This window comes from Marmota marmota, unplaced genomic scaffold (assembly GCF_001458135.2).
Source record: "Marmota marmota marmota unplaced genomic scaffold, marMar, whole genome shotgun sequence".
Taxonomy (NCBI): Eukaryota; Metazoa; Chordata; class Mammalia; order Rodentia; family Sciuridae; genus Marmota; species Marmota marmota.
Window position 1 is genome coordinate 5,170,127 of NW_026000130.1, and position 15,323 is coordinate 5,185,449.

Sequence of the window (15,323 nt, forward strand, 5' to 3'; positions counted from 1 at the left end):
GTCTCCTGGATGTCCTGTTGTTAACGTCTACCCCGCCATGTGGTGGGGATGGGCTCACAGGCTCACTGAAGTGTGTTTTTAAGGGATTCAGATACCTGTACCTGACGCCCCAAGACTACACCAGAATCAGCGCCCTGAATTCCGTCCACTGCAAACACATCGAGGAGGGCGGGGAATCCAGGTGAGTGACTTACCAGGGCCCCTGATTTCACTTGTGGTCACCTCTGCTCGTAACGGGCACTCCATCTCTGCTTCCGGGCCTGAGGCAGTACCCTCCAGTGGGTGCTGTTGGTCCCCTTTCTCAATTGCCATGATGTCCCAGGAGCTAGAGGCTCCCTTTACCCCCCAGTTATCCAAATTGGTGCCGTGGTAATCTGGGAAGGAACGGGTGAGAGGCAAGGGTCAGGTCTTTGAGGGTGTCAGAGGCTCCTGCCTGTCTTTTCTGGGGAAAACCCTGTTTATTTGTCTTAATGGGTTGACCAGAGAATTTCCCAGATGTGATTTTCTGAATGATATGCGGGGGGAAACTTTAATTTTTTTTTTTTTAATTTCCATAGTCAGTTAAGTTTAAGAAAGTCGAGAAAGTTTTGAGAAGCTCCAAGTGAAATGGGGTCTAATAACCTCCTTCCTGCGGGCCTTCTCAGAGCCTTTAACAAACCACAGTGCTCTGTGAATTCCTAACAGGGTTTGGCTAACCGGTACTTCTCGTTTCATGAGATCTTGGTTGATGAACTGTGTACCCCCACCTCTCTGGAGACCAAAAGCTGGTCTAGACTGCTCTGGAGCAATGAGGGGTGGGGAGGATAGTCGGCCGAGAGCCCCTGGGGGAGAGTGACTTCTGTTGAACTTGACCTTTAGACGGTTTAGTGCCAAACCTGAGGGTCCTCACCCTGTGCTTTCCTGTCATCCTGTTCCAGTCCCTTCCCTCACTCATCCCTCCTGCTCTGGGGCCTTGGGAGACACACCCCCTTGAACTTTGGGGGGACAGGGTTCAGTCTTTCACCCACGCTTGGCTCCTAAGGTACGTCATCACCGACATCATCGGGAAGGACGACGGCCTGGGCGTGGAGAACCTGAGGGGCTCGGGCATGATTGCTGGGGAGTCCTCCCTGGCCTACGAAGAGATCGTCACCATCAGCATGGTGAGCACCCCTGATTTCTTTTCTATTACAGAAACTGTGCGGTTGTCACAGAAGTTGAGGGACTTGGCTGTGAGCCCTAGGTGACATCACACAGCTCCACTAGGGACCCACACATAGCCACTCCTAGTTTGCACCCATCTTACAGTGTTTTAAAGCCAACTCTCCTAGCAGGTCTCTTCACCCAGTAGCCCGTCGAGTCCCAAGTTTTCAGTTCTGTGACTATTTCTACAAAACGGACACAGTGCGTTAAAACAGGTGGGAATCACAATCCAAAGCTTATTGTGTGATTTACTGTCATTAGTAATATGAGTGAATATTATCACTATTACTTTTCTCCAAAGAATAAAACTCTCAAAATAGATTTATTTCAACATTACCTAAGTGGAATGTTGGTTGCTCAGTTTCCATAAATGGGACGATGGGACATAATGGGCTTCAGGGTGGACCCTTAATGGAGAAGAATCTTTCCCCCATTTATATAACCTCAATCCTATTAATACAACCCAATAAAACCCACAGTTCTTTAATATCAGAACTCAGTTTTTTTTCCTGGTACCAGGGATTGAACTCAGGGGCCCTGGACCACTGAGCCCCATCCCCAGCCCTATTTGGCATTTTATTTAGAGACAGGGTCTCACTGAGTTGCTTAGTGCCTCGCTTTTGCTGAGGCTGACCTTGAACTCGCCATCCTCCTGCCTCAGCCTCTTGAGCCACTAGGACTATAGGCACTACTGGGTGCCCATCAGAACCCAGTTTGTGCCGCAGTCCGGCTGAGCAAAATAGCCGGGAGGTGACAAGCAACTTGAAGGTTGAAGTGGGAACTGCTTTATTGCAGGGAAACTCAGTGGGAACTGAGCGGGCACTCAAGGTAGCGAGAGCCGCTTTATTGCAGGACGGCAGAGGTATATATACACAGCTTGACTCAATTAACATCATCCAGATACAGCAATCAGCCAATAAGGAGTCCCCACCATCTTGATGGCTCGGTGACATTGCCTCACAAACCACTCCTCCTGGCAAACTGCCAGGTGCCATCTTGACTTGGTTGTGGCCTCCAACAAGTTTGTTTGTTTGTTTTATTTTTATTTATTTATTTCTCAATGTGGTGCTGAGGATCGAACCCACGCTAGGCAAGTGCTGTACCACTGAGCTCCAACCCAACCCTGGCAGAACCCAGTTTTAACAGTTAGCCTTTTGTAGTTGGTTTGTTTGAGTCGGGGTCCAATCTTATCTTTTTTTTTAAATTTTTTTTTTTTTTTTGGTTGGACACAACACCTTTATTTAGTTTATTTATTTTTATGTGGTGCTGAGGATCAAACCCGGGTCCAGCCTGTGTGAGGCGAGCGCTCCACTGCTGAGCCACAACCCCAGCCCTGCCATCTTCTCTTATTTTAAAGGTGTTAAGGGTTTAGAAAAACCTTTAACCTGACTTTAACTGGTATAAAATGAATATTTCCTCCTCCCACACACCCCCCATGACCTTTCCAAAAAACATCCCCTGCTTCTTGTCGTAGCCATACTGACAGTTCTCCTCAATGGTAAGCTGTCACTCAAGGCCTTACTGTTACACACGGTGTTGGAGCTCCATTTTCTACCTGGAAAATCAAGTCGGGCGTGAGTCTTTTTTAGGCTTGTTTCCTAGGTCCACATGAATAGCCCATCTCTTTGAATTTTGAACAGTTTGGGACTCATCTGAAGCCACAGGGTGGTACAGAGAATTCCCGGGTGCCCTTTGTCCAGCTCCCCGCCGACAGTATCCTACCTGCCACAGTGATTATCAAAACCAGGAAGGTGACGTGGCACAGGGCTGTGGGCCTGCTCCAGACCCTACCTGGATCTCCTCAGTTTCTGCTCACACTCCTGGATGTCCTTGTGTCTGGGCAAGAGAACCAGATCCCTTGTGAACAGCTGAGCTCAGAGGAGCTGCCCAGAGCGGCTGAGATCCCAGCCTCCCGTCTGCTGCTCTCCCTACAGCCCCTCCTCTTCTTGCTAGTCACCTTTCTGTCAGGGCAACAAATACCCAGAAAATCAACTTACCAGGACAAAAGGTTCATTTTGACTCACAGTTCAGGAGGGTCTAGTCCATGATCAGTTGGCTTTGGGGCCGCGGCCAGGCAGCACACCATGGTGAAGGCCTGTGGCAGAGGGACATCTCTCTCACCTCATGGCCGGAAAGCCAGAGGGAGAGAGGAAGGGGCTGGGGTCCCACAGTCCCCTTTCAGGGTGTGTCCCTAGGGACCCAAGGCCCCCCCACCAGGCTCGCTCCCTCTTCAAGTTTTGCTAACCTCCCATATGGCCAGGCCGGGGACACGGAAGACCCACATGACAGCAGAAACCAAGCTGCACCCAGCCAGCGGCTCCGAGAATGAGCTTTGGTTTTGCTGTTTGGCCCCAGATCAGGTTGCCGTTGTCCAAGAGGTGACCTGCATTTGTGCCTTGCAGGCTGTTGAGTCCTTCCTCTCTGCGGGGTAGGGCGATGCCACCCTGTGGGGTTCAGAAGGGGTCCTGTCTCCTCAGGTGACCTGCCGCGCCCTCGGGATCGGGGCCTACTTGGTGAGGCTGGGCCAGCGGGTGATCCAGGTGGAGAACTCCCACATCATCCTCACGGGGGCCAGTGCCCTCAACAAGGTGACCCCGAGGGGCCCCGTGGAGGGTCGGGGGGCCAAGGGTCATTTAAAAATTTCATTGACCTCTGGTGGGAAATCTCTCCCAGTAGGTCTCATTCCTACCGTGTGAGAGCTGTTGTTCCAATGTGTAATTATCTGGGCGCCTTCTGAGCCAAAATAAAATAAGTTTTAAGCTCCTCTGGTGGAACTATTTTACATTAAAAAATATTGAAATCGTGTAACTAATTAAAACAAATAAAAAATAAAAATAAATAAATTAAGATAAATTTTAAAAATATAGAAGTGGCAAGATGCTTTGTAGGAAACGGGACAAGGCACAATGACAAATGATTCCTGACGTCAGGTTCTGAGGTCACTGGTCTGGGTACGAGCTGGGTGGCAAAGGGTTAAAAGCTCCCGGTTGATTGTCGTGTGCAGCCGGGATTGAGACCCACTCTGGGCAAGGTGATTCCCAACAGATGGAAGGGGCCCTGGCCACGCAGGACTTTGCTAACCGCGTTGTGTCGAAGCAGGTGCTGGGAAGAGAGGTCTACACGTCCAACAACCAGCTGGGTGGCGTTCAGATCATGCACTTCAATGGCGTCTCCCACATTACCGTGCCGGATGACTTTGAAGGGGTCTACACCATCCTGGAGTGGCTCTCCTATATGCCAAAGGTGCAGGATCGCCCCTGGGCTTAGAGCCTAGAGGACTCTATCATCAAGCCCATTTGGGTGGTGTGGAGGGTGGTGGGTGGGAAGCCCTTCAGATGTGGCTGGGTTCATTCCCTCCTCCCTCCTGCCTCTCTGATACCCAGTCCTGTGCAAGCTGCTGGTTGCTGTTTTGGTGGAATCATAATGATTTTTTAAAAAGGAATGACCTTCACCCCCCGCCTTCATCAAATCCATTTGAATGGTGGAATGCACTCAGGACTCCCGAAACTGGATTTCAAAAGAATCCATAGAGCTAGCTCTTGCCTGGCATTTCCCAACCAGAACATTGGCTTCCAAAGCCCGAGTGAGAGGCTATTGCTGCATAACCAGGCATAATCGTAGTCGGAGGCAAAAAAAAAACATGGGTGTTACTGAGAAGCCCTGGAGACTGAATTGGAGACGGCTTTCTTTTCTAGGATAACCTCAGCCCAGTCCCTATCATCACACCCACTGATCCTATTGACAGAGAAGTTGAATTTCTCCCGTCCAGAGCCCCCTACGACCCCCGGTGGATGCTTGCCGGAAGGCCTCACCCAAGTAAGTCCTTAGTGTGTTGCCAGGGAACTGGGACTTGGGCCTGAGGTAAAAGAGCCTGAAGGTAGAAGCATTGATATTTTTTCCCCATATCCCAGAGGGGTGTCCCTAAGCTGAGAGGCCGGTGGAGTTGGGGGATGGAGATTTTACTCTGTGGTTTTCTGGAGTCATTGACCAATGAGTGTTGGAAACAGCTATAGTTTCTGGGGCTCATAAATGGAAAGGGACTCTGAGTTTCCCAGGATGGGCATCTTGGCCTCTTTGACACACACACACCCACACACACACACACCCCTCTCTCCCCTCTCCCCTTCTGAAGGGGATGGCTCTGTCTCTTAGAGGTATGTCATTACATTCTGAGCAACCAGAATGGACCGGAAAGCTGAGCTCCCCTGTCACCGTATCCCAAGTGTCGAATTCCACCTGCTGCTCCCTGCAGATGGTGCTCTGCTCACTGAGCTGTGTGCTGATGTGGGGACGTGACCCTTTGGCCAGCAGAAGCATCTCCGTGGTTGCGTCCCTCCCTGTTCTCCTCTGGGGCCCTTGCGCCTGTGAGCACGGAGGGCCCGTGTCTAACTCAGTTCAGAAATGAGCCACTTTGTGCTGGAACCTTGCTCCGTGGAGTCCGGCCAGCCCTGCCACAGAGCCCAAGTGGGCTGCTTGGTGCCCGGCACCAGCCTCCGTTGCTCACGCCTGCACTTGAGACACTCCCCGCAGGCCTGTCTCCTCTTGTCATGACTGAAGCCACTTATGCCACGCTGTGGATTGAAGTTGCTGTTTCCTTCCTGGAAGTGGCATTGACGTCACATTGTTTTTATCCTACTCTGGGACGTGGGGGGCTCTTCCCAGCCCAGTGGTTCCCAGGCTGCAGTTCAGGGGTGTCTTCCAGGGCTGTGTCTCTTCCGGGAAGAGGTGCCCGGAAGGCGTGCTCTTGGGCAGGAGGGCGGGGCCTGAGGCTTGGCTTTCCGGGCACCTGGCATCACCGCAGCTGGAGGCGGCTGGCCCTCCACGTGGGCTGAACAGGCTCCATGTTGTCTTTGCAGCATGGTTTTTGTTGCTGCTGTTTTGTTTTGGGGAGGTGAGTGGTTGGGAACTGCCCGTTTTTAGGGAGAAAAGGGCATTTGGGCTCTGAGGTCAAGGTCAGGCTGTCCTCAGACTGAGGACGCCAGCCTGGGGTGTCACCAGCCCCTCCACCTGGGCTCCTGTCTTCTGACCACAGCTCTGAAGGGGACCTGGCAGAGTGGCTTCTTCGACCAGGGCAGTTTCAAGGAAATCATGGCGCCCTGGGCCCAGACGGTGGTGACGGGTCGAGCCAGGTAACCCTGATGACAGGACGGGAGCAGTCTGCAAACCCCTGGCCTCGCCAGGCGCTGGGACTCCCAGCATCCCAGCATCCCAGGGTCCCCAGGGATGCCTCCTCCTTGGCCCCAGGATTTTCTGGAAGAAAAAGCCCAACTTGGCAGAAGGTGTCCCGGATGATGAAGCCGTTCGTAGGTTCTGTTCTCATCTGTGGCCTCAGCTGCTCCTGGGGCTGGGACCTTGTCCCTAGCCTCAGTCCCCTAACCGTGGGGACCCTTTGGGCCTCAGACCCTCAGTACTCTGTGTAAGGAGCCCCTGGAGGGCACCACGGCCGACGGAAGCCATCGACACTTGAATGCCTCAAGTGAGCGCCCCCTCTAGCCACGTGGTCCTCATCTTTGGGGACCTTCGCCCACATGGAGCCCTCATGACTTACCACTCAGATCCCTGGCAGCACGTAGAGCTACGTCCAGCTCTGGGGCTGGACTGCGGGTCAGGCCTCTGGGCCTCCACGCCCTCCTCTGTAGAATGGGGTGGTCGTCCTACCCAGAGGGCCTCCGTGGCAGTGAACGCAGTAGTGCGTTATAGACCGGAAGTGCCACGCAGGGCACCCACGTGGCAGTGTCCCTGTCATAGTTATCATCTACCTTCCTGAACAAGAAATATTAAAATCCTAAGCACGGTTGGACGCGAAGTTGCGTTCTCTGTGACTGTTTATTTTAAACGCATTTTTCATAAAAACTGGAGATGAAATCCACGCCTCCTTTCACGCGGAGGCCCTTGGTCCAGAGATGGGCGTCCCCCACCTGCCCGTAGGGTCATTGCATGAGTGAACGAGAACGTCCCCGTGAAGCACGTGACCTGGGGTGGCCACCAGTACGAGGTGACGGTTCCTGAGGTCACGGTGACCCCTGAGCTGAGTTTCCATCAGGCTCAGTGTCCCTTGGCCCTCTCCACAGGTGGTTTTTTCTCTGTGCTGTGGTCATCACCAGCTGCAGGTGACAGGTGGAGGGGCAATTTAAGGCTGGGGTGTGGCTCAGGGGTAGAGCACTAGCCTAACATGTGCAAGGCCCTGGGGTCGATCCCCAGCCAAAAAAAAAAAAAAAAAAAAAAGTCTAAAGTTAGAATTTAAATGAAAGAGGTCACCTGGGTGTCTCCTTGCCCATGCGAGCTGCCATATGGGACAGTTCAGGTGAGAAGTGCAGCTGTTGTCACAGGAAGTCTTCTCAGACCAGCTGCTGCAGTCCCGGTGGCCCCTCACCCGACAGGGCATGTGCACCTGCTGGACCCCCGGCTTGCCAGGTTCTTGGAGCTTCTTTTTCGCCATCTACTAATCCACCAGAGTGAAACCAGCGTTCTACTCCACATGGCCTTGTCCCCACTCCCAGAACACCTGCAGCCAGGGCTGGGTGCACCCTGGTCCCCCCCACCCCGAGGTCTGCCCAGGGGCTGCCCGGTGCCCGGCTCACGTGTGCTCACCTTCCAGGCTGGGGGGGATCCCCGTCGGAGTCATCGCCGTGGAGACGCGGACCATGGAGATGGCGGTCCCCGCAGACCCTGCCAACCTTGATTCCGAGGCCAAGGTGAGGGGCTGTGGCTGCTGGGCGTCATTCTGCTGGTAGGAGAGGGTCCCGCTATCCCAGCCCGAGGCTAGGAAGCAAGGGCCATGGCCCTGGGTGGCTGGGTGTGTCCCCAGGGCCCCCTCCACTGAAGTGTGTCTGCTACCTCTGGGGGGATGGTAGGTCCTGGGGAGCCCCCTCCCCCAGCCCTGCCCCCACTACTGTTTCCACCATCAGCTGCAGCCCACAGTGGGAACTGCCCGGGGGGTGGGGGGCTGCTTTGGGGTCTCAGTGTGGCCTCGACCAGCTTGGCACCTCTCTGAGCTTAGATGTGGGGACAGTGGGACCCTCTGTGCTGCTTGGTGAGTGTCACATGAGGCAGATGAGCTTTGGGCCTCCTTCTGGCTCCAGTGTTGGTGCCAGGGACAGGCCGGGGCTGGGGTCCCCGCGACCCAGGGCCCTGCTGCTCGGGGCGTGTGACGCGGGCCGTCCGTGTTCCAGATCACCCAGCAGGCGGGCCAGGTGTGGTTCCCAGACTCGGCCTACAAAACCGCCCAGGTCATCAAGGACTTCAACCGCGAGAAGCTGCCTCTGCTGATCTTTGCCAACTGGAGGGGCTTCTCCGGGGGCATGAAAGGTAGGGCCGCCTGGTTGGCCTCACAGTCGCCTGCAGCCTTGGTCCCCAGGCAGCTCCTTCTGCACATCCTGCCCCCGCTGTCCCCTTAGCTGTTCCTCCTGAAGACCAGAGGTGGTTCAGGTAACGCCGCCCTTTTTTATAGATGAGGAGCCACATGTCGGAGGCCGTGTGGCTTCCTAGAGGTCACACCTGAGTGGCAGGGCAGGAGGTTAGCTCCTGGGTGGCCTGGGCTGTCACCTCCCCACTTGGTAAGATGGGAAGGACATGCACCCACCCACCTTCCCTGGGGCTGCTCCAAGCCTCAGGTGACCTTAGGGCTGTGCAGGCTCCCTAAGCCACCACACATCTCTAGACACGGTGGCTGTCAGTGGGGTGCAGAGGAAAGGGCTGGCGTGGGAGGGAGGCAGATCTGCTGTGCATCCTTGCTGGCTGGGCAACCTCTCTGAGCCTCAGTTTCCCTCCTTTGTGCAAGGAGTTAAAATAGGACCAACCTTGGGGGGCCACAGTGAGGATCCCATGCACAAGGTGCGCGTATTGGTGGTGATGTTACTGTCACCGTGTAGGGTGCCCGGGTACTTGGAGGGTGTGTCTTGGTGGGAGGTGAGGGCAGGGGAGCAGGGGCCATTAGGATTGGGGGGCTCTTTGTGTTGGCCACACAGGGTGGCAGCGGTCTCAGAGGTGAGTTGCTTCCGGTGCCTCTGTTTACAGGTGAGGACACGGGCCACACTGCCACTCAGGGGACCGTCTATGCCTGGTCGGCCCCCCACTCCCAGCCCAGTGCTCGCCAAGCCTCCCAGCTGACCCTGCTCCCTGGGGACCCAGGGACCGTTTGGGCTGTGGGCTTTGTGTGTGGGTGAGCCGGGGCCTCTGGTCACCTAAGCGGGTGGGTGGCCTTGCCTTCCAGACATGTATGACCAGGTGCTGAAGTTCGGGGCCTACATCGTGGATGGCCTCAGGCAGTACACACAGCCCATCCTCATCTACATCCCGCCCCACGCGGAGCTGCGCGGGGGCTCCTGGGTGGTCCTCGACTCCACCATCAACCCCTTGTGCATAGAAATGTACGCGGACAGAGAGAGCAGGTGGGTGGTCACCCCGTCAGCCGGTGTTTCCTGGAAACAGAGGTCCCTCACTGAACCGGAGTGGGTTTTCTCAACAGCTGGAACCCATAGGTGGTAGAGGTTTTGTCTCTTTTTATGTAACTTATCCTCAAGGAAGTTTGCCATGGAAAAATAATAAAGGAAATACCAAAATAATAACATAATTAAAAATGAAATATTAAAGGAAAGACCCAAAGCCCATGAGCCTCCTGGCAGCCAGGATGAAAAGGGAAATATGAGTTCTGCCTCTCTCACTAGGCTCTGAGGCTAGTTTCTGGGCCCAGGGTCTGTCACAACGCCTGACTCCTCTCAGGGATGGGGAAATCCTGACAGAACAAGTGACCAGATAAAGACCTGAATGATGGGGTCCTGTTCCTTGTGGGAGAGAAACCTTGGCATTTTCTTCAGGAGGAATAAATCCCAGGGGCTCTCAAACAGGATGTGATAGGAATGCCTGTCATGGTGGTTGAGGCCTTCAGAGGGAACACCTTATGCTACCTGCTGTGTCGGACATAAAGTCCTCAAGAGTGGTTCTTCCCAAAATGTGGGCACCCTGTTCTGTGTTCACTCCTTCCTCCTTCCTTAATTCACTGAGCAGTTACTGAGTTCCTGCCACAAGCCAGGCATTTTGTTGGGTGTTGTGTCATGATGTCCAATGAGCCAGGCCTGTCCTGTCTTCACGGTGCCTAGATCCTCATGGCAGGCTCCTGAGGCCAGTCCTTGAGGAAGACTCGGAATCCTGCACCTCACTTGAAATTCAATCAACTTCTCCCTCTGGCCGCTAGGAAGCTCAGAGCTGCCTGTCGGTTTCTTAGGGCTTCTAACCTATCAAAAGCAGAAGGGGGCGAGGTAGACTGAGGGGGGAGTGAGAAGGTTGGAAATGAGGGGGTTGTCAGCACAGAACATGCTGGGCTCTCATCACTCCTTCTAAGCTTTAAAGGGCTCAGAAACGGTGCCCCGACTCTAGAAGAGCAGGAATTGGGCAAGTCAGAAAGGGCCGTGCTAGGAGTTACGCTGTTACGGAGAGAGTTATGAAATGCAGCTCAACGGCTCTCCAGAGTTGAGAAAGCATCATTTTAAGATGTTGATTCAGCCCTTCCTTCTCTGGGTATAGAAACAGAAACCCAGAGAGGGAAAGTGACTTGCCCGAGAGCACACAGCAGATCTGCGTTAGAGCCGACACCCAGGTCTCCCAGCTCCCTTACCCTGAGCTTCCTCCACCTCCAGGAGCTGGGGCTTGCTGGCGATGCCTGCACCCACTCCTGCCTCTTCTTTTTACAGGGGGGGCGTTCTGGAGCCCGAGGGAACGGTGGAGATTAAGTTCAGAAGAAAAGACCTGGTAAAGGCCATGAGGCGTATTGACCCGGCTTACAAGAAGCTCGTGGAGCAGCTAGGTGAGGGGGCCGGGGGCCGGGAGGGGGGTGCCGGCCAGTCCCGTCATGGTGGTTTCTAGCGCATTAGAAAATGAGCAAGAAAGAGGGCTGGGGCTGCGGCTCACGGGGAGAGCACTTGCCTCGTATGTGAGAGGCACTGGGTTCAAATCTCAGCACCGCAGAGAAATGAGTGAATAAAATACAGGCCCAAGCCGGGCACCATGCTGCACGCCTGTCCTCCCAGCGGCTGGGGAGGCTGAGGCAGGAGGGTCGTGAGTTCAACCAGCCTCAGCACAAGTGAGGCCCTGAGAAACTCAGGGAGACCCCGTCTCTAAATAAAATACCAATAGGACTGGGGATGTGGCTTAGGGGCCGAGTGGCCCTGAGGTCAGTGCCCAGTAGCCATAAAATAAATAAATAAATAAAGGTCCATCAACTAAAAAAAAATTTTTTTAAAAATGCAATAAAGACACACCAAACACAGCTATGGTAATCGTGAGATTTTTCCAAATATTTGTATTTCCAAGTCAATCATTTTAACATTAAAACACACACACACACACACACACACACACACACAGAGGTTTACTATCCCTTGGGAACAGATATGTTCCAGATGGCAATTTTTTTGGACTTGGGAATATCTGCATCTGTACGATGAGGTCTTCTGGGGACGGGACCCACATCTAAACCCAAAACTCATTTACGTTTCCTCGACACCTTATGTATAAAACCTGAAGGTGATTATATGCGCGTTGTTATGCACCTGCGTTTTGATGGCGACCTGTGCCACGAGGTCCGGGATTTTCCACTGTGACATCATGTCGGCAGTTTAGAAGCTCTAGCTTTTGCAGCATTTGGATTTTGGATTTTGGGGTCAGGGATGCTGACCCTATAACACCACTGTAAATTTATTTCTTAGCACAAAGTATAACATTTGAAGTGTTGGGGTTAGAATTTTGGTGACAAAATCCTATTTATTTAACGTTTTCATTAGTGCATCATAGCGGGGCCCAAGAGGGGGGTCCGTTTCAACATGAGCACACCTGCACGGAGCCCAGCTGGCCCCTCAGTCCCCAGCGCGTCCTCTCTCCCTCTCTGCCCTCCCCCTCCCCTTCCCTTTACTCTGCTGGGCTTCCTCCTGTTGATTCTTGGTTTTGGAATCAGTGCTCTATAGATAGCCTGAGGGGACGTTCATGGTGGTTCTTCATGGACGTTCAGAGCAGTGGGTCAATTGCTCTCCACCGCTCTTCCCTCTTCCCGTCCCTTCCACCTTCCCCTCAGTCCCTCTCCTCTCCCTTCTGTCCCCCCTCCCTTATTTTGCTGCAGTTTCTGCACAGGAGAGGAGACATCTGACCCTTGACTTTCTGAGTCTGGCTTATTTAACTTAGCACCATGATCTCCAGTTCCATCCATCTGCCAGCAAATGCCGTCATTTCATTCTTTTTTGCAGGGAGAGCATACCCCTGAGATTGAACCTAGGGGCCCCCAACCACTGAGCCCCATCCCCAGCCCTGTTTTGTATTTTATTTAGATTCAGGGTCTCACTGAGTTGCTTAGGGCCTCGTTGTTGCTGAGGCTGGCTTTGGACTCACGACTCTCCTGCCTCAGCCTCCTGAGCTGCTGGGAGGACAGGCCTGAGCCACTGCCCCTGGCCATCATTCCATCCTGTATGGCTGAGTAGAACTCCTTTGTGTATATGTACATATTTTCTGTACCCATTCATCCATTTGTTGACAGGCACCCAGTTGGTTCCATAACTTGGCTATTGTGAACTGTGCTGCTGTACACACTGACATGCCTGTGTCACTAGAGGATGGTGATTCTAGGTCTTTGGATAATACTGAGGAGTGGGAGCTGGGTTGTATGGTGTTCCCCTGCCTAGTCCTTTGAGGACTGTCCGTACTGCTTTCCAGAGTGGTTGTGCTGATTCCCAGTCCTACTAACAACGTGGGAGTGTCCCTTTCCCCGGGTCCTCACCAGCGTTTATTATCATTTATATTTGTAATGACTGCCATCCTAGTGAGGTGAAATCTCAGTGTTGTTTAGATTGCATTTCCCTGGTTGCTAGGGAGGTAGAACATTTTTTTTATATATTTGTTGGCCATTTGTGTTGCCTCTTTTGAGATAAATCCGTTGAGTTATTTTGCCCGTTTATTATTAATTGGGTCGGTTTTTCGTGGTAAGGGTCTGAGTTCTTTGTCTATTGTGGATGTTAATCCTGCTGGAGGAGCAGCTGGGAAAGATTTTTCTCCCCTGTTCTTGGATAGACAAGAATCAGTACAGTCAAAACAGCCCTGAGTGTTACACAGGTTCAGTGCAGTCCCCACCACAACACCCATGACATTCTTCACTGAGGGCCGCACACAGTCCTAAAATTCATCTGGAAGAATAAAAGACCCAGAATAACCAGCCAGTCCTGAGCCAGAAGAGCAGGCGTGAGGTATCCCAGCGTTGGGCCTCCAGGTGCCCCACAGAGCTGCAGGACCAGAACACATGGCAGCGGCATCCAGACCGACACGAAGAGCAATGGAGAGCAGACAGACAGATGGATGCCATCATCTGATAGTCAACACAGGTGCCAAAAACATGCCTTGGAGAAAAGACAGCCTTTAAATAAATGGGAAAACTGGGTATCCACGTGTCCAAGAGTGAAACTACACCCTCACCTGCCGCCCTGCACAAGTCAACTCAAAAGGACCCAAGACCTCAGATCCAGACCGGGAACTGCAACCGCCAGAAGAAAACAGCTCCACACCCCCCACGTCGGCTCAGGCCCCAAGTTCAAAACCCTAGAGCCCAGCAAGTGACACCAAGAATCAATAAGTGGGGTGACAGCAAATCAGAAAGCTTCTGCACGAGCTTGGAGAGAGAGCCACAAATTGTCCCTTTAGAATTGCCAGCTGGACATCAAAGTTGTACCATTTTGTTCGATGGCTTTGCTTCATCGTGGTCTGTAGGTGTGGTCTGCTTCAGGTGTCCCTGTTTGTTCTCCGCATTATGGCAGCGGCTTTATCACTGTGTCTTCCCCAGATGTGTTGCCCAGTACGTGTGAGTTGTTTGTTTTGGCATCAGGGTAGTGCGGACCTTGGGGATTTGGAAAGTCTGTTCTATTTTCTGGATTTGTGTACAATTGGCATTATTTCTTTAAATCTTTGATAGGAAGATTCTGACTACAAAGTCTTCTTCTTATACGAGTATTTTCTTTCTTTCTTCTTTTTTTTTTTTTTTGGTACTAGGGATTGAACTCAGGGGCACTTGACCCCTGAGCCCCATCCCCAGCCCTATTCTGTATTTTATTTAGACACAGGGTCTCCCTGAGTGGCTTAGCACCTCTCTGTTGCTGAGGCTGTCTTTGAACTCCCCATCCTCCTGCCTCAGCCTCCCGAGCATGTGCCACTGGACCGGGCTCCTTATTGCATTTTATAATTTGTATTAAAATAGTAATTGATAGTATGCTATGGAGCACAGAGGGCCTGACAGAAGGGTCAGAGTTAAAGCTGCATGTAGGACACCATCCTGCCGTCGTGAGTCTACTCCTGAGCCCACAGAATAGCTTGATTTAGGGGGAACATCAGCGTTAACGCCCCCAGTACCTCATGGGGCCCCGCCTGTCCTGCAGACGTTTATGCACTCTCAAAAAAAAAAAAAAACCCTCCAGCCCTGCCTTGTGTGGCAGTGTTCCGAGGTGTGCCCGGGTCCTGAGCGGCTCCTCTGCCCCCGCAGGGACAGCCCAGCTCCCGGAGAAGGAGCGCAGGGAGCTGGAGGGCCGGCTGAGGGCGCGCGAGGAGCTGCTGCTCCCCATCTACCACCAGGTGGCGGTGCAGTTCGCCGACCTCCACGACACGCCGGGCCGCATGCTGGAGAAGGGCGTCATCTCCGTAAGGCCCGGGGAGGACCCCCTGAGGCCACCAGGGCCCCACCGGGGAGGACAGTGGGGCTGGGGGGGGGACAGACCTGGGAGTCACCTGAGGAGCTTAAAACAAAAGTCTCCATGCTGGTGGCACCAGCACAATGACACCCTAGGCTGGGAGCCGGGAGCCCTGCACAGCCCCAGGTGGTGGCAGGAGGCTTGAGGTTAGTGTTGACCAAGGCGAAGACCCAAGGGAGCCCTCGTGTCACCCCGGTTTCCCGGAGCCCTGGCCTGATGTCCCCCAGAGGACATCCCATAATCACCTCCACTGCCTGCCAGCTTCTCCTGCTGGAATGTCTCGTGTCCCCAGAGGGGGAGGTGGCCGGTGCTGGTTTAGACGGCTCCGCCCCCTGCGGGGCAGCGTCCCTCCCCCACGCACAGCGACCTCGCTGTTGCCTGTCGCCTGTCTGGGGGGCGGGGGGGGGACAGCTCGGGAGGGTCAGGGGC

General features: G+C 53.6%; 1 protein-coding gene across 1 annotated transcript in view; it reads left to right on the plus strand.

The window, feature by feature from the left end:
- Window positions 1-15,323, plus strand: part of Acacb (acetyl-CoA carboxylase beta) — a 117,821-nt gene that overhangs the window by 98,484 nt on the left and 4,014 nt on the right. The window contains exons 41-51 of the mRNA XM_048784891.1: window positions 84-181; window positions 1,022-1,142; window positions 3,660-3,770; window positions 4,282-4,425; window positions 4,878-4,998; window positions 6,215-6,311; window positions 7,781-7,877; window positions 8,355-8,490; window positions 9,395-9,572; window positions 10,872-10,984; window positions 14,690-14,849. Of these exons, the coding sequence (XP_048640848.1) occupies window positions 84-181; window positions 1,022-1,142; window positions 3,660-3,770; window positions 4,282-4,425; window positions 4,878-4,998; window positions 6,215-6,311; window positions 7,781-7,877; window positions 8,355-8,490; window positions 9,395-9,572; window positions 10,872-10,984; window positions 14,690-14,849 (1,376 nt within the window). The remainder of the gene's footprint in view (window positions 1-83; window positions 182-1,021; window positions 1,143-3,659; window positions 3,771-4,281; window positions 4,426-4,877; window positions 4,999-6,214; window positions 6,312-7,780; window positions 7,878-8,354; window positions 8,491-9,394; window positions 9,573-10,871; window positions 10,985-14,689; window positions 14,850-15,323) is intronic.